At 65.8% G+C, this 26,425-nt stretch overlaps 2 protein-coding genes across 2 annotated transcripts; both read right to left on the reverse strand.

Moving 5' to 3' along the window:
* Nucleotides 1-6,944: 6,944 nt before the first annotated feature.
* Nucleotides 6,945-14,036, reverse strand: BCAT2 (branched chain amino acid transaminase 2). The gene is made up of 9 exons (XM_065420931.1): nucleotides 13,836-14,036; nucleotides 13,372-13,482; nucleotides 12,788-12,907; nucleotides 10,918-11,081; nucleotides 9,992-10,134; nucleotides 9,331-9,416; nucleotides 8,142-8,282; nucleotides 7,237-7,311; nucleotides 6,945-6,983 (listed from the first exon to the last, which is right to left on the reverse strand). Exons 1-9 carry the CDS (start codon nucleotides 13,944-13,946, stop codon nucleotides 6,945-6,947), a joined length of 990 nt encoding a protein of 329 aa, XP_065277003.1. The 5' UTR covers nucleotides 13,947-14,036.
* Nucleotides 14,037-20,588: 6,552 nt separating this feature from the next.
* Nucleotides 20,589-24,938, reverse strand: HSD17B14 (hydroxysteroid 17-beta dehydrogenase 14). The gene is made up of 9 exons (XM_065421056.1): nucleotides 24,851-24,938; nucleotides 24,097-24,141; nucleotides 23,673-23,773; nucleotides 23,242-23,308; nucleotides 22,944-23,035; nucleotides 22,641-22,745; nucleotides 22,252-22,319; nucleotides 21,369-21,465; nucleotides 20,589-20,957 (listed from the first exon to the last, which is right to left on the reverse strand). The coding sequence occupies exons 1-9, from the start codon at nucleotides 24,936-24,938 to the stop codon at nucleotides 20,808-20,810; spliced, it is 813 nt and encodes a 270-aa protein (XP_065277128.1). The 3' UTR covers nucleotides 20,589-20,807.
* Nucleotides 24,939-26,425: the final 1,487 nt, after the last annotated feature.

The following is a 26,425-nucleotide window of genomic DNA, read 5'->3' on the forward strand; positions in this document are numbered from 1 at the left end:
GGACTCCTGGGTTCTGTCCTGACTGGGAGGGGAGTGGGCTCCAGTGGTTAGAGCAGGGGGGGCTGGGGGCCAGGACTCCTGGGTTCTGTCCTGGCTCTGGAAGGGGAGTGGGGTCCAGTGGTTAGAGGGGGGGGCTGGAGGCCAGGACTCCTGGGTTCTCTCCTGGCTCTGGGACGGGAGTGGGGTCTAGTGGGTGGAGCAGGGGGCTGGGAGCCAGGACTCCTGGGTTCTCTTCCGGCTGCCACCGCGCCCAGCTCACGAGGAAACCAGTCACCCCCCATGACGACACCCTCCATCCATCCCAGATATCCGTCCCCCGCACACACAGCACGTTCCAGGATGCGCTTCCGATCCCCCGCATCCGAGCCTGCGTCAGGCCAGGGCTGGGTACAGCTGGCGGGGGCGAGGGGGTGATGGATGGCTCGGCCCAGCCTCCCCCCGCGCCAGGTGGCTCCAATCTAAATATTTACAGCCTTCCTGCCCCCAATTGGGGCTGATGTTGCGGTGGGGGGACAGGCAGCTGACCCTGGCCACAGACCAGCAGGGCCAAGGGGGTGATGTAATAGGGGCAGTGGGCGCTGGGGGCAGAGGGAAGAAAGAAAGAAATGGAAAATACCCATCAGTAAAAAGCGAGATGGAAAAAGTGAAAAACTCAAAAGAACGAGAGAACGAACGAAAAACTAGAAAAAAACAAATGAAAAACTGGGAAGAATGAATGAATGAAAAAGTGGAAAGAACAAATAAAGAGCGAGAAAGAATTTGTGAAACACTAGAGAGAACCAGAGACTGAATAAAAAAGAAGGAAAAACTAATGAAAAACTGGGAAGATCAAGGGAATGAATGAGAAACGAGGAAGAAGAAAGAATAAACTACAGTGAACGAATAAAAAGCTGGAAGAATTCGTGAACCACTAGAAAGAACCAGAGACCGAATGAAAACCTAGACCGAACCCGAGAACAAATGAAAAACTAGGAAAAATGAAACCTAGGAAGAAGGAAGCAGCGAACCAGCTGAGCGGCGAACAGCAGAGGCTAACAGAGGGAGTTTGCCTGGGAGCTGTCCGAGAGGAGGTACGCTAAGTGCTGCATTAGGGGGGCTGTGTTGGTGGGCCTTGAGTGGGCCTGACTGGTATATAAGGGCAGTCAGCAGCGAACCAGCTGAGCGGCGAACAGCAGAGGCTAACAGAGGGAGTTCACCTGGAGAGAGCTCACTGAGGCTTTCATCTGCAGGTTTCTCTGAGTAGCTCTTGCAACAGCTGAGGAAGCTCTTAAGAGGAAGGTGATATGGAAGGTGAGTAATCAGCTGTTGTAACCTGCACAGGTTGTGCCATGTTTGTCTTTCTTCCACAGGACAGAAGCGACTTTGTCTGTACAAAGTGCAAGCTGGTCTCCATATTGGAAGAGAAGGTTCGAGGTCTGGAGAAACGAGTATCGACTCTGCGTTGCATAAGGGAAAATGAAGATTTCCTGGACAGACGTCAGGAGATGCTTCTACGGCCACAATGTTCTGAAGATTCAGAGCAGGCGCAGCAGGGACAGACGGATGATGAAGAAGTTTGGCAGCATGTGACCTCCAGAAGGAGAAAGAGGAGCGTCCATGTACCAGCAATGGAGATACAGGTGAGCAATCGTTTCCATGTTCTCTCTACAGGTACTAATGCGGAGAGTGGAGTAGATGACCCATCTGAGGGAAGGGAGCAGAAGGAGACTCCACCGATTGGAAGGCAAAAGATGCACTGTCCTAGGGATGGGGGTTCCACGACCACCACTCCCAAGAGGAGGAGGAGGGTGGTGGTGGTCGGGGACTCCCTCCTCAGGGGGACTGAGTCATCTATCTGCCGCCCCGACCGGGAAAACCGAGAGGTCTGCTGCTTGCCAGGAGCTAGGATACACGATGTGACGGAGAGACTGCCGAGACTCATCAAGCCCTCGGATCGCTACCCCTTCCTGCTTCTCCACGTGGGCACCAATGATACTGCCAAGAATGACCTTGAGCGGATCACTGCAGACTACGTGGCTCTGGGAAGAAGGATAAAGGAGTTTGAGGCGCAAGTGGTGTTCTCGTCCATCCTCCCTGTGCAAGGAAAAGGCCTGGGTAGAGACCGTCGAATCGTGGAAGTCAACGAATGGCTACGCAGGTGGTGTCGGAGAGAAGGCTTTGGATTCTTCGACCATGGGATGGTGTTCCAAGAAGGAGGAGTGCTGGGCAGGGACGGGCTCCACCTAACGAAGAGAGGGAAGAGCATCTTCGCCAGCAGGCTGGCTAACCTAGTGAGGAGGGCTTTAAACTAGGTTCACCGGGGGAAGGAGACCAAAGCCCTGAGGTAAGTGGGGAAATGGGATCCTGGGAGGAAGCACAAGCAGGAGAGCGCAAGAGGGGAGGACTCCTGTCTCATACTGAGAAAGAGGGACGATCAGTGAGTTATCTTAAGTGCCTATACACAAATGCAAGAAGCCTGGGAAACAAGCAGGGAGAACTGGAAGTCCTGGCACAGTCAGGGAACTATGATGCGATTGGAATAACAGAGACTTGGGGGGATAACTCACATGACTGGAGTACTATCATGGATGGATATAAACTGTTCAGGAAGGACAGGCAGGGCAGAAAAGGTGGGGGAGTTGCGTTGTATGTAAGAGAGGAGTATGACTGCTCAGAGCTCCGGTATGAAACTGCAGAAAAACCTGAGTGTCTCTGGATAAAGTTGAGAAGTGTGAGCAACAAGGGTGATGTCGTGGTCGGAGTCTGCTATAGACCACCAGACCAGGGGGATGAGGTGGACGAGGCTTTCTTCTGGCAACTAGCAGAAGTTGCTAGATCGCAGGCCCTGGTTCTCATGGGAGACTTTAATCACCCTGATATCTGCTGGGAGAGCAATACAGCGGTGCACAGACAATCCAGGAAGTTTTTGGAAAGTGTAGGGGACAATTTCCTGGTGTAAGTGCTGGAGGAACCAACTAGGGGCAGAGCTTTTCTTGACCTGCTGCTCACAAACAGGGAAGAATTAGTAGGGGAAGCAAAAGTGGATGGGAACCTGGGAGGCAGTGACCATGAGATGGTCGAGTTCAGGATCCTGACACAAGGAAGAAAGGAGAGCAGCAGAATACGGACCCTGGACTTCAGAAAAGCAGACTTTGACTCCCTCAGGGAACAGATGGGCAGGATCCCCTGGGAGAATAACACGAAGGGGAAAGGCGTCCAGGAGAGCTGGCTGTATTTTAAAGAATCCTTATTGCGGTTGCAGGAACAAACTATCCCGATGTGTAGAAAGAATAGTAAATATGGCAGGCGACCAGCTTGGCTAAACAGTGAAATCCTTGCTGATCTTAAACGCAAAAAAGAAGCTTACAAGAAGTGGACGATTGGACAAATGACCAGGGAGGAGTATAAAAATACTGCTCAGGCATGCAGGAGTGAAATCAGGAAGGCCAAATCACACTTGGAGTTGCAGCTAGCAAGAGATGTTAAGAGTAACAAGAAGGGTTTCTTCAGGTATGTTAGCAACAAGAAGAAAGTCAAGGAAAGTGTGGGCCCCTTACTGAATGTGGGAGGCAACCTAGTGACCGAGGATGTGGAAAAAGCTAATGTACTCAATGATTTTTTTGCCTCTGTCTTCACAAACAAGGTCAGCTCCCAGACTGCTGGACTGGGCAGCACAGTATGGGGAGAAGGTGACCAGCCCTCTGTGGAGAAAGAAGTGGTTCGGGACTATTTAGAAAAACTGGACGTGCACAAGTCCATGGGGCCGGATGCGCTGCATCCGAGGGTGCTAAAGGAGTTGGCGGATGAGATTGCAGAGCCATTGGCCATTATCTTTGAAAACTCATGGCGATCGGGGGAGGTCCTGGATGACTGGAAAAAGGCTAATGTAGTGCCCATCTTTAAAAAAGGGAAGAAGGAGGATCCGGGGAACTACAGGCCAGTCAGCCTCACCTCAGTCCCTGGAAAAATCATGGAGCAGGTCCTCAAGGAATCAATTATGAAACACTTAGAGGAGAGGAAAGTGATCAGGAACAGTCAGCATGGATTCACCAAGGGGAAGTCGTGCCTGACTAACCTAATTGCCTTCTATGATGAGATAACTGGCTCTGTGGATGAGGGGAAAGCAGTGGATTTGTTATTCCTTGACTTTAGCAAAGCTTTTGATACAGTCTCCCACAGTATTCTTGCTGCCAAGTTAAAGAAGTATGGGCTGGATGAATGGACTGTAAGGTGGATAGAAAGCTGGCTAGATCGTCGGGCTCAACGGGTAGTGATCAATGGCTCCATGACTAGTTGGCAGCCGGTTTCAAGCGGAGTGCCCCAAGGGTCGGTCCTGGGGCCGGTTTTGTTTAATATCTTTATTAATGATCTGGAGGATGGTGTGGACTGCACTCTCAGCAAGTTTGCCGATGACACTAAACTAGGAGGCGTGGTAGATACACTAGAGGGTAGGGATCGGATACAGAGGGACCTAGACAAATTAGAGGATTGGGCCAAAAGAAACCTGATGAGGTTCAACAAGGACAAGTGCAGAGTCCTGCACTTAGGACAGAAGAATCCCATGCACAGCTACAGACTAGGGACCGAATGGCTGGGTAGCAGTTCTGCAGAAAAGGACCTAGGGGTCACAGTGGACGAGAAGCTGGATATGAGTCAACAGTGTGCTCTTGTTGCCAAGAAGGCTAATGGCATTTTGGGCTGTATAAGTAGGGGCATTGCCAGCAGATCGAGGGACGTGATCGTTCCCCTTTATTCGACATTGGTGAGGCCTCATCTGGAGTACTGTGTCCAGTTTTGGGCCCCACACTACAAGAAGGATGTGGAAAAATTGGAAAGAGTCCAGCGGAGGGCAACAAAAATGATTAGGGGTCTGGAGCACATGACTTATGAGGAGAGGCTGAGGGAACTGGGATTGTTTAGTCTGCAGAAGAGAAGAATGAGGGGGGATTTGATAGCAGCCTTCAACTACCTGAAGGGGGGTTCCAAAGAGGATGGAGCTCGGCTGTTCTCAGTGGTGGCAGATGACAGAACAAGGAGCAATGGTCTCACGTTGCAGTGGGGAAGGTTTAGGTTGGATATCAGGAAACACTATTTCACTAGGAGGATGGTGAAGCACTGGAATGCGTTACCTAGGGAGGTGGTAGAGTCTCCTTCCTTGGAGGTTTTTAAGGCCCGGCTTGACAAAGCCCTGGCTGGGATGATTTAGTTGGGAATTGGTCCTGCTTTGAGCAGGGGGTTGGACTAGATACCTCCTGAGGCCCCTTCCAACCCTGATATTCTATGATTCTATGATTCTATGAATGGAGACAAAGAAAGACAGAAAGAGAAAACCGTGAAAGAAAGAGACATTTGAAAGCTGAATGAGCAAAAGCGACAGGCAGGGGAGGGTCCCGGCCCGGTCCCAGCCCCGGCCCAGTCCCAGCCCCGGCCCAAAGAAATAGAAGAATAAGACAAGACAAAAGAAAAGCTGGAGGAGGGAGGCCAGGAGCGGTGGAGGGAAGGCGGCCAGCCCCAGCGAGGGGGGGTGTCCGATCGGGAAGTGGGGGGCTCCATCAGAAGAGAGGACCCCACAGCTCAGCCACCGGGGGAGAGGGGAAAGGCCCCACCCCCCATTCCGCACCCCCCTGAGCCAGCCACTCCCTGCCCTGGGGATGGATGGGAACCAGCGCCCCCTAGAGGGGACAGGCCCCGCGCCCCATTCCCTGCCTCCCTGAGCCAGCCAGTCCCTGCCCTGGGGCCGGGTGGGAGCCGGCGCCCCTAGAGGGGAAATGCCCCGTGTCCGTCCCCCCCCCAGGGGCTGTTTGGGGGCATGGAGCTCTGGCTGGGCCCTGGGCCACAGGGGCTGAGCAATGCTGGGGGTGGGGGAGAAATGGGGCAATGCCCCCCCCCACTGAGCTATGGGCCATCCCCCTCCATCCCCTAACTCCCCCCTCAATCCTTTCCTCCAGCCCAGTTCCTCTCTAACCCCTCCTGCCTTATGGTCATGGTTCCCATGCAGCACCTGGCGCGACGGGGCCCTGATCTCAGTCGGGGGGGTGTTTGTACAGCACCTGGCGCGATGGGGCCCTGATCTCAGTGGGAGGGGGGGACACGACTCCTGTAGCACCCGCTGTCCCCCATCCCCCGACACAGACTCTGGACCCAGCCGGTTGGTTTCATTGAGTTTAATAGAAAAGCTTTTTGGGTCAGCGCCCGGCATTTCGCTCGCCCCCCCCGCCCGGGCCAGCGGAGCCGGGCTAGCTCGGGCGGTCTCAGCCCACCCTCCAGCTGCTGGATGGGGCGTGGTGTGTGTAGGGGGGGTAAAAATTGCATGATGGGATAATTTACCCAGAAGGCATTGCAACTGGTCGATCCGGTCTCCCATAATGCACTGCTCCTGGGCGCCCAGCCTGGCGGGATTCCCCAGCAGTCGCTCGGCTCGGCTGGTGCTGGCGGGGTGGGGCTTGACACGGTCCCGATCCATCCGGCCCCGAGCAGGAGAGGTAGGGACACAGGCACGGGGGATCCTGTGGGGGGGAGGGGCCGCAGGTACCGGGCAGAGGGGGATCCCGGGGGGGGGGGGGACGCGGGCACCAGGCAGAGGGAAGTCCGGGGGGGGAGGGGACACGGGCAGAGGGAAGTTCGGGGTGGGGGGGGACGCAGGCACCGGGCACAGGGGAATCCCAGGGGCGCTCTCTCTCTATATTGCACTTTGAAAGGAGGGGCTGTCCCATGCCCCGTGTCCCCCCGAAGGGAGACCTGGAGGCTGGGATCTTTGGGCGGCTGGATCCTCCCGGGGTGGGTCTGGTTCTGCCCCAGGGGAGCTGGGTCGGGGGGTAGCCAGGACAGGGGCCCTGGGCTGAGTGGGGGGAGGAGGTGGTCTGGGCTGGGTGGGGAGCACGAGGGGCAGCTGGGGGGTTGCTCTGGGGAGTGTTAAAGCCAAAGCCCCCCCCCCCGTTTCCAATGGAGGGGGGGTCCGGTCCGGCTCAGACGGGCAGCACCCAGTCGCTGGGCACGCGGCCGTACTGCAAGGAGACAGACAGACAGACGGGGGGGGGGGGGGGTCAGAGCGGGGGGGAGCCAGCGCCCCCAGAGGGGACAGGACCCGAGCCCCATTCCCCATCCCCCTGAGCCAGCCAGTCCCTGCTCTGGGGCCGGATCTTTTCCATACACCTAAAACACCACCCCAGGGCTCTGACCCCCTCCCCACTGCCCCCCCCAGCACTGTCCCCCCCCACCCCCCAGCACTAACCCCAGCCCCCCCCCACGGGCCGGTACCTGGATGTCTGTCAGCTCCTTCAGGAACCGCTTGGTCAGGTTGGGGCCGTTCTCCATGGTGGGGATGGGATAGTTCTGGAAGGAGACGAGACACCATCATACCTGGCTCCCCCCAGCCCGGCCCACCCGGCCCCCCATCGGACCCGGCTCCCCCCAGCCTGGCCCCCCCCCATCGGTCCTGGCTCCCCCCATCGGATGCGGCTTCCCCCAGCCCGGTCCCCCGCATCGGACCTGGCTCCCCCCAGCCGGCCCCCCCGCCCCCCATCGGACCCGGCTCCCCCCAGTCGGACCCAGCTCCCCCCAGCCCGGCTCCCCCCATCGGATCCAGCTCCTGCCAGCCCAGTCCCGCCCGCCCCCCATCGCACCTGGCTCCCCCCAGCCGGCCCCCCGCCACACATCAGACCCAGCCCCCCCGCCCCCAATTGGACCCGGCTCCCCCAAGCCCAGCTCCCCCCATTGGACCTGGCTTCCCCCAGCCCAGTCCCCCCCGCCCCCCACGGATCTGGCTCCCCCCAGCCCGGTGCCCCCCCATCAGACCCAGCTCCCCCCATCGGATCCAGTTCCCACCAGCCCAGTCCCCCCCGCCCCCCATCAGATCTGGCTCCCCCCAAGCCGGTGACCCCCCCCACCCCCCATCAGACCCAGCTCCCCCCAGCCCAGTCTCCCCCCCGTCCCCCATTGGATCCGGCTCCCCCCAGCCCAGTCCCTTCACGCCCCCCATCGGATCCGGCTCCCCCAGCCCAGTCCCTTCACGCCCCCCATCGGATCCGGCTCCCCCCAGCCGGCCCCCCCGCCCCTCATCCCACCTGGCTCCCCCCAGCCCGGCCCCACCCCCACCCCCCATCGGACCCAGCCCCCCCCGCACCCCCAGCTCGCCCGGCGGGCCCGTCATCCCCGCGCCCCACCTTGCCCTGGTACAGGATGTGGCTGACAGGCGAGACGACGCAGGCCGTGCCCGAGCCGAACACCTCCCGGACCCGCTTCTCCCGCAGCCCCCGGAGGAGTTCGGCCATGGTGATGCTGCGCTCGGATACCTTGAACTCGCCCTGCGGGGGAGGGGAGGGTCAGGGGCACGGAGGCAGCACCCCCGGGTGCCAGGAGAGATGGGGCACGATTGGGGGAGGGGCAGAGGATGAAGGATGGCGCCCCCTGGTGCCAGGCGGGGGAGACGGGGCAGGGGACAGAGGCCAGCGCCCCCTGGTGCCAGGCGGGGGAGATGGAGCAGGGGACAGAGGGCAGCGCCCCCTGGTGCCAGGCGGGGGAGACGGAGCAGGGGACAGAGGGCAGCGCCCCCTGGTGCCAGGCGGGGGAGACGGGGCAGGGGACAGAGGGCAGCGCCCCCTGGTGCCAGGCGGGGGAGATGGAGCAGGGGACAGAGGGCAGCGCCCCCTGGTGCCGGGCGGGGGAGATGGAGCAGGGGACAGAGGGCAGCGCCCCCTGGTGCCGGGCGGGGGAGATGGAGCAGGGGACAGAGGGCAGCGCCCCCTGGTGCCAGGTGGGGGAGATGGAGCAGGGGACAGAGGGCAGCGCCCCCTGGTGCCAGGCGGGGGAGACGGGGGCAGGGGACAGAGGGCAGCGCCCCCTGGTGCCAGGTGGGGGAGCTGGGGATCGTGTGCTGTGGGGTCCTGTGCCAGTGTCACCCCCAGGAGCAAACTGACCGGCTCCCCCCTGGGGCAGAGGCAGAATTAAACCCCACCATGCTGAAGGTGCCCAAGGGGTCGGCCGGGCCCCCCAAACCCTCGCCTAGCCCTGGCAGGGGTCTGCCCAAGTGGGGGTTCCCCAGCCGCCCTCCCTACTCTGCTCCAGCCCCCAAGCCCCTCCCAGGCTCCCCTTGGCCGCAAAGTGGCCCCTCAGAGCTTCCCAGCTTCCCCCTCCTCCACCGCCCCCCCCCCGGGCCCCCAAATCGCAGTGGCCAAAGACTGGCCCCCCGGGAATCGCTGGGGCAGAGCTCACGCGGGGGGGGCTCAGCGACCCCCAGAAACCTGGTCCTTTCGCGCCGCCGGCTCCTAGATGAGGGGGGAGTCCCCCGTCCCCAGTCTGCGAGTGGGAGAAAGGAGAGGCCCCCCTCCCCCTCCGATCCGCCCCCCCACTCACCCACTTGCGCCCCAAGTCCAGCAGGCTCTGCCGGGTCACCCCGGGCAGAATGATGCCGTTCAACGGTGGGGTCACCAGCTCTAGGTCTGGAAAAGAAAAACCCCTTCACACGCGCCCCCATCCCGGCCCGGCTCCTGCCAGCGCCAGGACGCAGCCCCTCTGGGGTGGGGTGGGGCGGGGGCTGGGTATACAGGGACCCCTTCCCCGGTGCTGGGATGCGGCTGACTCTGGGGTGGGAGGCAGGGCACGCGGGGACCCCTGTAGGGCGTGCATAGGGGACGGGTATATGGGGACCCCCCTGGGACAGGAAATGGAGCGGGGCACTCGGGGATCCCTGTGGGGCAGGATGCGGGGGATGGGTATAGGGGGCCCCCCTGGGATGGAGGATGGGCATAGAGGGACCCCCAGGGTGGAGCCATGGCACTTGGGGACCCCCCTGGGTGGGGGATGGGTATAGGGGGACCCCCCTGAGATGGGGAACAAGGCACTCGGGGACCCCCCTAGGTGGGGGATGGGTATAGGGACCCCCCCGGGTGGGGGGTGGGCATAGGGGGACCCCCTGGGGCAGGAGAGGGGTACAGGGGGACCCTCCTGGGATGGGACACAGGGCACTCGGGGACCCCCCCGGGGGAGGGGGGGGGCAGGAAGCTCCGGCTCTCACCGCCCTGCGGGTCCGTCCAGAAGAGGAAGATATTCATGGTGCCGACCTCGGTGATCTGGTGATCGTCCCCGTAGAGCCATAGGGCCTGCTGGCACCCGGCCCGCACCGCCTCGTCCTGCACCAGGATGGTGGGGGCGTAGTTCCTGGGGACGCAGGGGGCGGCACCCTCAGAGAGGGGGGCACGGCGGGGGGGAGGGCAGCACCCCCTGGTGGCGGGCAGGGGGAGACGAGGCAGGGCTGGGGGGGGCAGAAAGGGACAGCAGCGCCCCCTAGTGGCTAGCGGGGAGAGGGGGATGGGGCAGGGGACAGCGCCCCCCTAGTGGCTGGAGGGGGGGAGGGGGACACGGCTGTGGCATGGGGAGGGAGGGCACCGCCCCCTAGTAGCAGGTGGAGGGGGGGAGGGGACATGACCGGGGGCCCAGAGGGCAGCACCCCCTAGCAGCAGGCGGGGGGAGGAGCACACGGCCGAGGGGGAAGGGGCACCGTCCCCTAGTGGCAGGCGGGGGCAGACAGGGCAGAGCCGGGACGTGGGGTGGGAGGGCACCGCCCCCTAGTGGCAGGTGGGGAGAGGAGGACACGGCCAGGGGCCTGGAGGGCAGCGTCTCCTAGTGGCTGGAGGGGGGAGGGGACATGGCCGGGGGAATGGAGGCACCGCCCCCTAGTGGCAGGTGGGGGGAGGGGGACATGGCCGGGGACCCAGAGGGCAGCGCCCCCTAGTGGCAGGTCGGGGGAGGGGGACACGGCCGGGGGCCCGGAGGGCAGCACCCCCTAGCGGCAGGCGGGGGCAGACAGGGCAGAGCCGGGGCGTGGGGTGGGAGGGCACCGCCCCCTAGCGGCAGGCGGGGGCAGACAGGGCAGAGCCGGGGCGTGGGGTGGGAGGGCACCGCCCCCTAGCAGCAGGCGGGGGCCCGGAAGCTCATACTCACCCCCCCATCTTGTAGTCACCGACGCCCCCCAACCAGGCACGGACGTAGCGCGGCTCGGCCAGCAGCCCCACGGCGCCCATGGGGCCGGAGGCGAAGTAGGCCCCCACCGGCGAGAGGATGACGAAAAGGAGAGCGTGGCCGGGACGGGACACCCCCAGGGACGGCTGCCGGGGGGAAGCAAAGCGTCAGAATCCCAGCACCCCACGGCCGCGCCCCACACCAGGGCCCAGGCGGCGGGGTGGGGGCCTTCAAAAGGTCAAGGAGTACAAGGCTGGAGGAGCCTAGAGTCGGGGTGCCAGGGAAGGAGCAGATATGGGGGCGCAGGGGACGCAGACAGGAGACAGATCCGGGGTCATGGGGGGACACAGGCGGGAGGCAGATCCAGGAGGACGCGGGTGGGAGACAGATCTGGGGGCGTGGGGGGGACAGACGCAGGCAGGAGACAGATCCGGGGGGACGCGGGCGGGAGACAGATCTGGGGACGCGGGGGGAGGCGGGCGGGAGACAGATCTGGAGGCATGGGGGGGGAACGGACGCGGGCGGGAGACAGATCTGGGGGCACAGGAGGGAGACAGGTCCGGGGGCGTGGGAGGGACGCAGGCAGGAAACAGAACCGGGGGGACGCAGGGGGACGCTGGTGGGAGACAGATCTGGGGGTGTGGGGAGAACGGACGCGGGCGGGAGACAGATCCAGGGGGACGTGGGCCGGAGACAGATCCGGCGACGCAGGGGGAGGCGGGCAGGAGACAGATCTGGGGGCGTGGAGAGGAATGGACGCGGGTGGGAGACAGATCTGGGGGGAGGCAGGCGGGAGACAGATCCGGGGGGACGCGGGCAGGAGACAGATCCAGGGGCGCGGGGGGAGGCGGGCGGGAGACAGATCCGGGGGGACATGGGCCGGAGACAGATCCAGCGGCGCGGGGGGAGGCGGGCGGGAGACAGATCCGGGGGCGCGGGGGGGAGACAGGTCCGGGGGCAGGAGACAGATCCAGGGGCGCGGGAGGGACGTGGGCGGGAGACAGATCCGGGGGCGCGGGAGGGACACGGGCGGGAGACAGATCCGGGGGCGCAGGAGGGAGACAGATCCAGGGGCGCGGGAGGGACGTGGGCGGGAGACAGATCCGGGGGCGCGGGAGGGACACGGGCGGGAGACAGATCCGGGGGGACGTGGGCCGGAGACAGATCCGGCGGCGCAGGGGGAGGCGGGCAGGAGACAGATCTGGGGGCGTGGAGAGGAATGGATGCGGGTGGGAGACAGATCTGGGGGGAGGCAGGCGGAGACAGATCTGGGGGGACGTGGGGGGGAGACAGATCCGGGGCGCGGGGGGAGGCGGGCGCGGGAGACAGATCCGGGGGGACGTGGGCCGGAGACAGATCCAGCGGCGCGGGGGGAGGCGGGCGGGGAGACAGGTCCGGGGGCGCGGAGGGAGACAGGTCCGAGGGCGTGGGAGGGACGCGGGCCAGGAGACAGAACCGGGGGACGCAGGGGGACGCTGGTGGGAGACAGATCTGGGGGTGTGGGGGGAACGGATGCAGGCGGGAGACAGATCCAGGGGCGCGGGAGGGACGTGGGCGGGAGACAGATCTGGGGGGCGCGGGAGGGACACGGGCGGGAGACAGATCCGGGGGAACGTGGGCCGGAGACAGATCCGGCAGCACCGGGGAGGCGGGCAGAAGACAGATCTGGGGGGCGTGGGGGGGGACGGACGCGGGCGGGAGACAGAACAGGGGGGACGCAGGGGGACGCGGGCGGGAGACAGATCTGGGGGCGTGGGTGTCGCAAGGTTGGATGCAGGCGGGATGTGGCCCCCCCAGCCAGTCCCGTGGGGAGGGGGGAACGTCGGTGCGCCCCAGGGGCTGGGCTCCCCACCTCGGTGCCGATGAAGGTTGGCCGGATGTAGAGGCTGGCGCTGTCCGAGTGCGGCACCCAGTCCTGGTCGAGGGCCACGAGCTGGCGGATGCACTCCAGGAGCTGCAGCTGGTCGAAGGGCTGGGGGAGAGGGGGCAGCGCTGGAGAGACGGGGAAGCCCCCGGGGCCAGGAGAGAACCCAGGAGTCCTGGCTCCCAGCCCCCCTACCCCCGCTCTAACCACTAGACCCCACTCCCCTCCCAGAGCCAGAAGAGAACCTAGGTGTCCTGGCTCCCAGCTCCCCCTCCGCTCCCCTCCCAGAGCCGGGGAGAGAACCCAGGAGTCCTGGCTCCCAGCCCCCCCCCCCCCCGGCTCTAACCACTAGACCCCACTCCCCTCCCAGAGCCAGGGAGAGAACCCAGGAGTCCTGGCTCCCAGCCCCCCTCTGCTCTAACCACCAGACCCCACTCCGCTGCCAGAGCCAGGGAGAGAACCCAGGCGTCCTGGCTCCCAGCCCCCCCTGAAGTTCCCCCAGCAGGGGGAGGGTATAACTGGTGGCCGGGGGCCCCACGGCCCCATGCAGGAGGCCTCGGGGGGTCACTCACCGGCAGGCTGGCCCGGGCGGCCGAGCGGGACATACGCTCCATGTTCATCAGGGGGCGGAAGAGACGGACACGCTGATCCGGGCCCCGGAAAGCCTTCATCCCCTCGAAGAGCTGGGGAGAGCCGACACCGTCAGCATGGGGCTGGGACTCGGCCCCTCTGGTGGGAGGGTCTGGGGCCCCCTCGCCTGGCACAGAGGTGCGGCTGGCTCTGGGGTGGGGGAGGTATCTGGGCACCCCTCGCTCGGGCTGGCATGCGGCTGGCTCTGGGGTGGGGGAGGTATCTGGGCACCCCTCGCCCAGGCTGGGATGCGGCTGGCTCTGGGGGAGGTATCTGGGCACCCCTCGCCCGGGCTGGGATGCGGCTGGCTCTGGGGTGGGGTCTGGTTATCCAGGGCCCCCTTGCCCAGGCTGCGACACCGCCCCCCTGGGATCGCAGGGGCCGGGAATAGCCCCCCCCAACTCACCTCCACAGCGTAGTGCAGGGCGGAGGAGGCCGGGTGCAGGCTCAGGTTCTGGAAGGGTTTGATGTGGGGCTGGCCCCAGCCCCGCTCCCGGTCCCACTCCACCGTCAGCATGTGGTCGGTGAAGTGCTTCCCGAACTGCAGCTGCCCCACTTCCGGCTTGGTCTTCGGCTCATTGGTCAAGTCCACCCGCAGGTCTGAGGCCTGGAAAAGAACCCAGGCGTCCTGGCCCCTGGCTCTAACCACCAGACCCTACTCCCCTCCCAGAGCCGGGGAGAGAACCCAGGAGTCCTGGCTCCCAGCCCCCCCTGCTTTAACCACTAGACCCCACTCCCCTCCCAGAGCCAGGGAGAGAACCCAGGTGTCCCAGCTCCCAGCCCCCCCCCCCGCCCCCTAACTACTAGACACAGAGAACCCAGGTGTCCGGGCTGGCACTAACCTTGAAGAAGGTGCTGATGGGTCTCCAGGGGCCGACGGGCAGCAGCCGGTCCAGGGCGGCACAGAATCCACCTGGCAAAACCTGCGGGACAGAGGGATGAGTGGCTGGGGTGGCAGGGGCTAAGGGAGCCCCCATTTCCCGGGGTGCAGGCTGGAGAGGTCCCCCGGCCTGGGGCCAGCCCTGCCTGCTGGGGGAGAGCGCCCCCTGCTGCCCCGCCCATCACTCTCTGACCCCGTTTCTCCCCATCTGAGCAAACATGGGGTTAATGTGTAACCCGGCTCCGGGCGGAGGGGGGGCGGTCCTTCCTCGGGGGCACCACGGGCGCCGTGCCAGGCCCCCCACACAGGGCCCCTCATTAGGGATGCAGTTGGCAGCGCCAGGCGTGGGAACCTGCCCCCGCCAGCAGGATCAGCCGCGTCCGTCCCCCTGCGTCCCCGTCCCCCCCCCCCGCCTGGACTTCGCTCCCCACTGAGCCGTGCTGGCCTCCAGGCAGGAGACACGGAGCCGGGGACCACGCAGCAGAGACCCCGGGGCTGTCGCCCCCCAACGTGCCGGGGTGCAAGCCAGCCGGACGCCTGGGTCCCCGGTAAGTTTCTCCCCCGCGGCACCGGATGCCTGGGTTCAGTGTCAGTGCCCCCACCCCCCAGAATCACAGGCCTGGGGTCCTGGTAGATTCCTCCCTGGACTCCTGGGTTTGCAGCCCCCACCCCCAAACCTCCAGCGTGTGTGTTCACAGTCAACTCCTTCCCCCACCCCGGACTCCTGGGTTCGCGACCCACCCCCCAAACCCCTACCACGGCGTTTATGGTAAAGTGGTAAATTCCCTCCCACCACAGCAGGGTTTGCAGCCAACCCCCCCCCCCCACATGCTCCCCCCGATGCCCCGCCAGCCCCCCAACATGTGGGCTCGTAATAAATTGGTAAATTCCACCACCCCGTCCCCCGGACGCCTGGGTTCATGTCGGGGGGGGAGGGGTTGTCAGTAGTGGGAGTGGAGCACTGGGGCTGGGGAGGGATATGGGAACATGGGGGGGTAGTTTATTTCCGTGCAAGGGGGGGAAAGAAAGGGGAGGAAAGGGATAAAGATATGGGGGAGGAGGGGGCTTGGAGCCAGGACTCCTGGGTTCTCTCCCTAGCTCTGGGAGGGGAGGGGGGGTCTAGTGGTTAGAGTGGGGGGGGGCCTGGGGGTCAGAACTCCTGGGTTCTCTCCCTGGCTCGGGGAGGGGCCGGGAGTTGAGGACAAGCAGGGCCTGGATCACAGGGCTGGGGGCTCCCTGAGCTGACAAAGACCCTCTCCCCAGCCAGGCACTAGGGGGCACCACTCTCCCTGCCCCCCCCCCCATCTGCACCCCTGCCTAGTGCTATGGGGCACCGCCCCCCAGCCCCTACAGCCGAGCCCCATCTCCCCAGCCTGGCGTGAGGGGACCCCACCCTCTGTCCTCTGCAGCCACGCCCTGTCCTGCCCGGCCTGGCACCAGAGGGCACCAGCTTACACCCCTCCCACACTTTCCCGGCATGCACTGGAGCAGGGCGATAGTTCTGTGCCCTTGGCCGTGGACCTCCGGAGCGCCTGGCTCCGCGCCAGCCCCCAGCGCGGCTCCGTGGGGCAGCCATGGCAGCGGGGCCCGGAGCCATCGCCACACCCAGCCCCTGCCCCACACTGCCCTGGGGCAGCCACCTCCGGGTCGGGAGTGAGGGGCACCAGCACAGCTGGGGGGGGGAAGGGCTGGGCTAGCAGGGCTGCGGGTCGGGAGTGAGGGGCACCTCACTGAAACACCCAGGGGTGGCCTTATTAGCTCAGGCCAAGGGGCCCATCCAGCTGCCCGGCCAGAGATTACAAGCAACGCCCCCTAGTGGCCCTTTCGGGGACGACCCGCTTCCCCGTTCCCTCCTGACCTTCGCCAGCCAGATTCTCCAGCCCTGGAGCCTGAGCATGGGGCTCCGTTCACCCCTTTGCCACGTGACCGCGGCCGCCCTCGTTAGCGGCCCGCAGGCCCATGGCCTGAACGAGCCCCGCAGCCCCACTCAGCCAGCCGGCGGCCAGGCCTGCTGGGGAAACCCATATTCCCCCGACCACGCGCTGATGGGGGGGAGGGGTCACCAGAGTGTCCAACCAGCCCATCCCGGACTCAAGGCCGGTGCACTGGGAGGCCCCTCACTCCCGACCCGCAGCCCCCCGCTAGCCCAGCCCTGGGCTCTCCCCAGCCCTGCCGGTGTCCCTCACTCCCGACCCACAGCCCCTGCTAGCCCAGCCCTGCCCCCCCAGCCCTGTCGGTGCCCCTCTCTCCCGACCCGCAGCCCCTGCTAGCCCAGCCCTGCCCCCCCACAGCCCTGTCGGTGCCCCTCACTCCCAACCCGCAGCCCCCTGCTAGCCCAGCCCTGTCGGTGCCCCTCACTCCCGACCCACAGCCCCTGCTAGCCCAGCCCTGTCGGTGCCCCTCACTCCCGACCCACAGCCCCTGCTAGCCCAGCCCTGCCCCCCCCACAGCCCTGTCGGTGCCCCTCACTCCCGACCCACAGCCCCCTGCTAGCCCGGCCCTGGGCTCCCCACAGCCCTGCCAGTGCCCCACACTCCCGACCCGCAGCCCCCCGCTAGCCCAGCCCTGGGCTCTCCCCAGCCCTGCCGGTGCCCCTCACTCCCGACCCACAGCCCCCTGCTAGCCCGGCCCTGGGCTCCCCACAGCCCTGCCAGTGCCCCACACTCCCGACCCACAGCCCCCTGCTAGCCCGGCCCTGGGCTCCCCACAGCCCTGTCGGTGCCCCTCACTCCCGACCCACAGCCCCCTGCTAGCCCGGCCCTGGGCTCCCCACAGCCCTGCCAGTGCCCCACACTCCCGACCCACAGCCCCGTGCTAGCCCAGCCCTGCCCCCCAGCCCTGTCGGTGCCCCTCACTCCTGACCCACAGCCCCTGCTAGCCCAGCCCTGCTCCCCCCCCCCACAGCCCTGTCGGTGCCCCTCACTCCCGACCCGCAGCCCCCTGCTCGCCCAGCCCTGGGCTCTCCCCAGCCCTGTCAGTGCCCCTCACTCCTGAGTCACAGCCCCCCTACCCTGGGCTCCCCACCCCCAAACCCCTGCCAGTGCCCCTCACTTCTGACCCAGAGCCCCTGCTAGCCCAGCCCTGGGCTCTCCCCAACCCTGCCAGTCCCCCTCACTCCTGACCCGCTGCCCCCTATGAGCCCAGCCGGTGCCCCTGCCGTACCACCTGTCCCATTTTACAGGTGGGGAAACTGAGGCACAGCAGGGACTTGCCCGTGGCCGAGCCGAGAACTAAACCCAGCTCTATCCACCGGGTCTCGCAGCCTCGCTGGCTGCACGGCGCGGACTAGCCCGGGACAGTGAAAACTGGGTAACTTCAGGTCACTCTCCCCTGCCTGCCCCAACCCAGCTGGGGGGAAGTTGGATCAGCCGCATCCGGGCTCCCTGGGCCGCTCCCAGCCCCCAGGGCTCGTCTATCCCCCCCCCCCCCCCCCCCCGCGCAGGAATCACGCCAGCCCCCCGGGTCCTTGAAAGGCGGAAACAAAACGTTCAAGGTGAGAGAGTCGCTCAGGTGAGAGCGGGAGGGGGGAGCCCAGGGCCGGGCTAGCAGGGGCTGCGGGTCGGGAATGAGGGGCACCGGCTGGGAGGGGGGAGGGTGACCAGATGTCCCGATCTGATCGGGACAGTTCTGATTTTTGGGTCTTTTTCTTATATAGGCTCCTATTACCCCCCACGCCCGTCCTGATTTTTCACACTTGCTGTCCGGTCACCCTGGGGGGGGGGGGGGAGCCCAGGGCCGGGCTCGCAGGGGCTGTGGGTCGGGAGTGAGGGGCACAGGCGAGGCGGGGCTTGGGGGGGGCTACGGATCGGGGGGGCGGACTCAGGGGGGGGGCTGGACTCACCCTCCCAGCGGCCCCGATCCGGGCTCGAACCCCCGCCGCTGCCATGGCCGGTGCCGCGGATTAATGGGACCGGGCCGGGCCACGGCGGCGCGTGGAAGGTTCCGCCCCCCCCCCCCGGGGGGAGGGCTCAGGAGGGAAGAGATGGGGGGCGGAGTGGGGCAGGGGGATGGGGAGTGGGGCAGGGCAGGGGTGCAGCCCCCCCCGTGCCTCCTTCCCCTCCCTGGGTTTTGCAGAGGAGCCCTGTTCCCCCCTTACTTATTTTGGGGGGAGGGCGGGGGGGGGGCCGTCCAATCACACCCGCTCCCGCCCCCCACACCCCCCGCTGTAGCCAATGGGAAGGCAGCTCCCCCCTAGGCATGGCGCTGGCCCCGCCCCGCCTCCTCACCCAGCGTGGGCTGATCCGCCTGGTACCGGGCAAGGGGGGCAGGGAGGAGCTGGGGGCAGGGGGCTGCTGTTCCCTAGGCTGGGGGGCAGGGGGGAGCTGGGGGATAGGGGGCTGCTGTTCCCCAGGCTGGGGGGCGATGGGGGGCAGGGGGCTGCTATACCCTAGGTTGGGGGGCAGGGGGCTGCTGTTCCCTAGGCTGGGGGGCAGAGAGGAGCTGGGGGGCAGGGGGCTGCTGTTCCCCGGGCAGGGGGGAGCTGGGGGCTGCTGTTCCCCAGGCTGGGGGGCAGGGGGCTGCTGTTCCCCAGGCTGGGGGGCAGGGAGGAGCTGGGGGGCAGGGGGCTGCTATTCCCCAGGCTGGGGGGCAGGGGGGAGCTGGGGGCTGCTGTTCCCTAGGCTGGGGGGCAGGGAGGAGCTGGGGGCAGGGGGCTGCTGTTCCCCAGGCTGGGGGGCAGGGGGCTGCTGTTCCCCAGGTTTGGGGGCTAGGCGGGATCTGGGGGGCAGGGGGAGGGCTCTGGCTCATGGGACTCCCTGAGATTTCCCTTTCCCAGGCTGGGCCGGCCCCCCTCCCCCACAGCTGTGCCACGGCCCCCCACTCCTCCAAGGGGAGACCCCCCTCAGTGACATGTAGCCCCCCACCCCCCAGGGCAGATCAGCTGCCCCCAGATGAGAAGCACCTGCCGTGCTTAGCAGCTGGGGACATAATTAGCCACCCACTGCCCTGGGGGACTGTGTTAATTAACCCCCAGCCTGCTCCCCTAACGAGCGAGGGGACCCAGGCTCCCTGAGATCAGAACCTGTAATACATTTACTGAGCGATTATCTTCCCCAGCCGGCCCTCAGGGGGCTGGAGCTGCAGCCACCTCTGGGGTGGGGCGCGGGGGCTGGGTATCCGGGGCCCCCTCACAACGGCCAACCTGGATTTCAAAGCGGCCAGCGCCCGAGAAGCCCCCGGGGCCCTTGGCCAGCCGGTCCGAGGGTTCATTCCTCGCCACGTGCGCCCCCTTTCCGGCCTATGGTTCATCTCACTCCAACGTCCAGCCATGGGGCCGGGTTCGACCTGCCTCTGCCCGCCTGAGGCGCCTGTGATGAAATATTCGTTCCCTAGAGCCGGGGGTCGAGTCCCCCCCGAACCGTCTCCGCGACAACTGGAGTTCCTGGCGTCTCTCACCCTCCGGCGGGTTTACAAACCCTTCACTCGTCCCCCTGGCTCTTCTCCGGCCCCTCTGCCGTTTCGCCACATCCCCCCAGCACTGCAGGCCCCAGAGCTGGGCGGAGGATTCGCCCCCCGGCCAGAGCCAGAGGCCGATCCACCTCTCTGCTCCCACGCGGGGATCCCCGGTGGAAGCGTCCCAGGGTCCAGGTTAGTCTGAGAGGCTCCATTGTCCAGAAACGCAAGTTGCGCGGCATTAATTATGTTCCCCTGCGAGTCTTGGATCAGCTGCTCCACTGTCGTGCCCAGGATCGAGGTCAGGCCGACAACGACCCGGGTCCCCCTTTTTAAATATTGCCCCAACATTCGCTTTCTCCCCGGCTTCGGGAACTGCCCCCCGGGCTCCGACACGGATTGAAAAGCAACGGTCACGGGCCCGCCGGCTCTTTTCAAACTCTTGGCTAGAGCCCTGAGCGGAGAGGCGATTTCGATCCGCGGCGCTACAGGGCTCCGGCGCCGTGCGAGACCAGCGCAGCCCGGGGCCCGGAACCGCAGCGGCGAAAGCGGCAGCAGGTCGAGCCGCCGCTCGCAGGAGCCAGGGCCCCGCTCGGGCAGCTCCTCCGGCACGGCCGTGCGAAGCTGGCGGTGAGGAGACACGTACCCCTGAATAAAAAACAATGGAAACCATATTTGTTTGCAAATCATCTTTATTAACCATGTGAGCTTGGGGTCCCCTGTTGGTGCCCAGACCCCACCCCCCACACAGATTGGGGTCCCCCATCACTACCCAGACCCCCACAGTGGAGATTGGGGTGCCCCCTCGCTGCCCAGAACCCCTCCAGAGGCAACCACTGCCACAAAGACCCTCAGCCTCTGGCGCCTCTGGAGGGGAGTGGGGGCTAGTGGTTAGAGCGGGGGGGCAGGACTCCTCGGTTCTCTCCCCAGGTTTGGGAGGGGGAGTGGGGCCTAGTGAGTGCAGAGGGTGGGAAATGACCAGCAGCGTTTACGCTCAGCTCCGTGAAGCATTTTGAATGCGAATAACTCGGAGGTACGGACCCTCCTGGCAAACTCCGAGCCAGCGCCAGGGAGAGAACCCAGGTGTCCTGGCTCCCCCACTGCCCCCTAGCTGGGGCCCAGCCAGCTCTTGGGGCCATAGGCCAGCTCGGCCCCCCCACTCAGCAGCAGGTCGATCCCGGTGCAGAAGGTGCCGTCGGCAGCCAGGTACATCACTGCCAGGGCGCACTCCTCCGGCGTGCCCATCCGGCCCAGCAGCTGGGGGGGTGGGGGGACGGAGAGAGATCAGCCACTGACCCTGCCCCCCCTGCTCCCCACTCACCCTGCCCCCCCCACTGAGATCCCCCCTGCCCCTCCAGTGCCCCATCGACCTGGGCCCCCTCCTCCACCCTCCCACTGAGATCCCCCTCCAGCCCCCTGCTCCCCACTGAGATACCACCTGCCCCTCCAGTGCCCCATCGACCCGGCCCCCCTCCTCTGCCCTCCCACTTATGCCCCCACCTATGCCAGCCCCTCTCGGAGATCCGCCCACCACCTCACTTTTCCCCTCCAACTCCGCAGTTTCCTCCTCCCCCCCTGAGATGCCCCCTTTCCACCAGCCCCAGCCCTTCCCCTCACCTGGGTTATGGCAAACCCCTCCCCCCCTCCCTTTTCCCATAATGCACTTGCCTGGGCATCCTTCCCAGCCTGGATCGTGGCCTCCGGATTGGCCGTCTGCCCGGCTGTCTCCGCCCACATGGGGGTCCAGATGTTCCCAGGAGAGATACTGGAGTAGTGGTGGTGGTGTGGGGGGGGGGAGGAACCACAATCATTTGGTATTGACCCCGCCCTTAAATTCTTACCCCTTCCTGACCAAGAGACCAGGGCTGTGAGCTTCCCCACAGCAGTGCCCCAGGCAGTGAGTGTCCCAGACGCTGCGAGCTTCCCTGCAGCAGTGCCCCCAGGCAGTGATTGCCCCAGGCAGTGAGTGTCCCAGACACTGCGAGCTTCCCTGCAGCAGTGCCCCCCAGCCTGTGACACCCCCAGGGGTGCTGAGAGCTTTCCCCACAACAGTGCCCCCAGCTGGTGACTGTCCCAGATGCTGTGAGCTTCCCCGCAGCAGTGCCCCCAGGCAGTGATTGTCCCGGATGCTGCAAGCTTCCTCACAGCAGTGCCCCCAGGCAGTGATTGTCCCAGATGCTGCAAGCTTCCCCGCAGCAGTGCCCCCAGGCAGTGAGTGTCCCGGATGCTGCAAGCTTCCCCGCAGCAGTGCCCCCAGGCAGTGACTGTCCCAGATGCTGTGAGCTTCCCTGCAGCAGTGCCCCCAGGCAGTGATTGTCCCGGATGCTGCAAGCTTCCCCACAGCAGTGCCCCCAGGCAGTGAGTGTCCCGGATGCTGTGAGCTTCCCCACGGCAGTGCCCGCAGCCTGTGACACCCCCAGGGGTGCTGCGAGCTTCCCCACAACAGTGCCCCCAGCCGGTGACTGTCCCAGACATTGCGAGCTTCCGCACAGCAGTTCCCCCCAGCCCTGAAGTTGTGTGTGCATGGGGGGGGTTGGGGTTCATAAGATACCTGTTAACTCGCACCCCGTATCTGCTCTCATCCACCGCCATGGCCTTCGTCATCGCCGTCACTGCGCCCTGGGGACAGACTCCGGCTCGAGGGGCTCCTGAGATACACTCCCCCCCCAAACACCAGGCCCCGGGGGGGAGGGGAGGTCACTCGGAATAGACCCAGCCCCCAAACGTCTGATCAGCATTGGCTAGAGGCACAGGACTCCTGGGTTCTCTCCCCGGCTCTGGGAGGGGAGTGGAGGCTATTGGTGGGAGGAAGGGGGCTGGGAGCCAGGACTCCTGGGTTCTCTCCCCGGCTCTGGGAGGGGAGTGGGGGCTAGTGGTTAGAGCGGGGGGGTGGGGCTGGGAGCCAGGACTCCTGGGTTCTCTCCCTGATTCTGCCGGTACCTTGGTGGCGACGTAGGGAACAGCCTGCCTCTGTCCGATGATGCCAACGAGACTGGAGATGTTGATAATGTTGCCCCGGGTCTCCCGTAGATAGGGCAGGGCGAACTGCACCGGAGAGATGAGAGGGAGGTGGGGGAGATGCAGCCACTTCTGGGGGGGTGCAGGGGCTGGTTCTACGGGGACCCTCCCCGGCGCTGGGCTGCGGCTGGCTCTGGGGTGGAGCGCGGGCGGTGGTTATACGGGGACCCTCCCCGGCGCTGGGCTGCGGCTGGCTCTGGGGTGGAGGGCAGGAGCGTCTCTCACCTTTGCTGTCAGGAAGTAGCCGACCAAGTTGACCTCGAGAAGTTCCCGGAAATGCTGGGAGGTGACGTCGTCGATTTGCTCTTCGGGGGGATCTAGGGAGGGGGTGTGAAAAGCAGGACGCAGGCCCCTGAAAACGCCCCCCCCTCCCCCCGAAGCTCAGACCCGGAGATCTCCATTTCCCCTTCCAACAGGACAGCGGGGCCCATGTGTCCCCTAATTGCCCCCAGCTCAGGGGTTCCACCCCCAATTCCAGGATGGGCCCAGGGACACCCCCCCCCCAATGATCGGGGCGACTCACGGCGTCCGGCGTTGTTCACCAGACAGTCGATGCGTCCGTAACGCTCCCGGGTCACCGCGATCAGTGCCTGGGTGAGAGAGAATGGGGGGGGGGGTTGTGGGTAGGGGTGGCAGGGGGAGCACGTGGGGGGGTTGTGGGGAGGGTGTAGGGGGAGCACGTGTGGGGAGAGTTGGGGTGGGGGTAAGGGGAGGGGGAGTTGGGGCAGGGAGGGGGGAAGCAGGGGGCAGGAGGAGGGGAGGGGTGTTGGGGGGCAGGACAGAGGTGGGGGGAATCTGACCCGTTAGGTTCCACGCTGAGGTGACTCCGACCTCCACACCCGGGCACTGCCCATCCCGCCACAGAAAGCCTGGGGGGGGGGGGGGGCCTGGGGACAATGCCCCCCCTGCAGCATCTGCCCCCTCCCTCCAACTGGGACAGACCCCCCTGCCCACCTGGATGTCCCGTTCGCTGGTGACGTCACAGGGCTGGAAATGGGGGTCTCCGGGGCCCCCCGAGTCCCGCAGCGCCTGCTCCAGTGCCCGCCCCGCAGCCCCTGCAAGGGAAAGGAGGGGATGGTGACAGCCCGGGGGGAGGCTGGACACCAGGGGAGGTGGGATCCCAGGAGGGGGCAGGCAAAAGGAGGGTGGGGACAGCCAAACACGGGGGGGGGGGTATCCAGGAGTGGGGAGGAGCCGGATACCGCAGACACTGGGGGGGGGGGGCGCACCCATCACAGGGGGGAGGACAGATTTGGGGGCTGAGAGAAATATCCACCCCCCCAAACCAGCACCCCACATCCCCTGCCCAGCGCCCCCAGCCCGGAGCTCCCAACATGCGGCGTGAGGGTACCCAGAAAAGTGGGGAGTGATTTCTCACCTTCAGCTTCGGGGGCACAGAAGACCACGTGAGTCCCCTGCCGAACTGGGGGGACAGGGGAAAGAGGGGGCCAGGAGGGGGACAAAGGGGGGAGGAGAAAAAGCAGGGCACAATGGGGGAGGGGTATGAGAGAATAAAGTTAGCATCAAAAACACCAGCGCCAGTAACCCCCCCCCCCCCCCCCCAGCGCTGCGAGCTTCCCCACAGCAGTGTCCCCAGACAGGAACTTCCCCCCTCCCCCCAGCGCTGCGAGCTTCCCCACAGCAGTGTCCCCAGACGGGAACTTCCCCCCTCCCCCCAGCGCTGCGAGCTTCCCCACAGCAGTGTCCCCAGACGGGAACTTCCCCCCTCCCCCCAGCGCTGCGAGCTTCCCCGCAGCAGTGCTCCTGGGAGACGATGGGTCTCTGCTGCCCCCTGCTGGCCAGCCCCACACATCGCAAGGCACATAAATCTCACTGCTGCCCGCAACTCCCAGGGTCAGTGAGCGGCCGGGCGGACACGGGACAGACGGACAAAGTCCAGGAAGATCCAAGACGGAAGGAGCCCAGCCCTGGAGTCTCCCCCCCCCCCCCGGACCCCAGCTCCCCCCGGACCCCAGTCCCCCCCGGCCCTGCAGCCCCCCCCCCCCCCCGACACCCACATCCACCATCCTGCAATATACCGACTCCCCCCCCCAACCACACATGCCCTGATCCCCAGCTCCCCCCCCCCCGCAGGGCTCTGCTCCCCCCTCCCGGGCCCGCCCCCCCCTCACCGAACTCCCTGACGATCGCCTCCCCGATGCCCCGGCTGCCCCCGGTCACTACGGCCACCTTGCCCGGGTAGCGCAGCCCCGAGGCCATGGTGCAGGTCGCCCCCGGGCCGCAGCGGAGCCGGGAAAGGGGAAGCTGCAGCTCGGAGGGCACATGGGCGGGGGGGGGGGGGGCGAGAGAACGGTGCATCCTGGGAAATGTAGTCCTGTCCCGAAAGGGGGGCGGGGCAGGGGGCTTGTCCCCTCTACGGGGCGCCGGCTCCCACCCGGCCCCAGGGCAGGGACTGGCTGGCTCAGGGGGCAGGGAATGGGGCACGGGGCCTTTCCCCTCTAGGGGGCGCCGGCTCTGCCCAGCCTTGTGAAAAGCCCGGGGATTTGTCTCTGGAATAAAGAGGCTGAGATTCAGGGGTTAAACGAGGGTTAAATAAATGAGATTTATTGGTTACATTTCTCTGCAATATACTCCAGAAGGAAGAAACCCCCCAACGTACCCCCAGAGGGGCCAGGTTAAATCTAGGATGAGTTCCCAGCCACCTCTGGGGTGGGGTGCGGGGGCTGGGTATGCAGGGACCCCTCGCCAGGACACGGCCCCTCTGGGGTGGGGCGCAGGGGCTGGGTATCTGGGGACACCTCACCCAGCACTGGGACGTGGCCCCTCTGGGGTGGGGCGCGGGGGCTGGGTATGCAGGGACCCCTCGCCAGGACACGGCCCCTCTGGGGTGGGGCACAGGGGCTGGGTATGCAGGGACCCCTCACCCGGTGCTGGGAAGCGGCCCCCTCTGGGGTGGGGCGCGGGGGCTGGGTATGCAGGGACCCCTCGCCCGGTGCTGGGAAGCGGCCCCCTCTGGGGCTGCCACGTTTTATCACGTCCCCGGGGTCTGTCTCCAGCTGCACTGGGACAATTGGTTTAATCTCTGGGCCCAAAGTCCTGTTCAGACGCTCACTAAACCCTCCTGTGTTACGCCGACTGAGAGTCGCTCCGGGCTAGAGAACAGGGGGGGGGGGGCATCGTCCCCTTTGGGGGGTGGAGGCCCCGGGGGTCCGGAGCGAGTGGACTCCCTGAGGGGGCCCACGGCAGCGACAGACGTGCTAAGGCTCAGAGAGGTGCGGCTCCAGGAGGTTGAGGGGCCTGACCCCGAGAGAGAGTGGACCCCCGAGAAGGGCTGTCGCGCTGAAGGGGGTCCCCCCCACGGACCGCACGGGGCCAAGAGTGGGCCCGACCTGTCAGTCCGTGATGCTGTCACTAGGGTCAGCTGCCCCTTGGCTTCACCCCCTCCTGGGACCGAACCTCAGGCTCTTCAGCCCCCCGGCTTCACGCCGTGAGCTCCCTCCACAGCTCCGCCTGCGCTGGGCCCCTCAGCGAGCCGTGTCCCCCAAAGGGAGCCGAGGCCCCCCCCCCCCCAGGAGCTGCAGGGACATTCACCCCGTAGGGTAAGAGCCATCAGGTTAGCGCAGAGAACCCAAAGTTACACCAGGGTCCAGCTTCCTCAGCCCGGCGCCCCCTGAGCCCTCTTGTCCCCCCGTTCAGGAGTCTCCCCATCTTCCAGCAGCCCCCACTTAACAACCCCGCCTGGCCCC

This window comes from Emys orbicularis, chromosome 21 (genome assembly GCF_028017835.1).
Source record: "Emys orbicularis isolate rEmyOrb1 chromosome 21, rEmyOrb1.hap1, whole genome shotgun sequence".
NCBI lineage: Eukaryota > Metazoa > Chordata > Testudines > Emydidae > Emys > Emys orbicularis.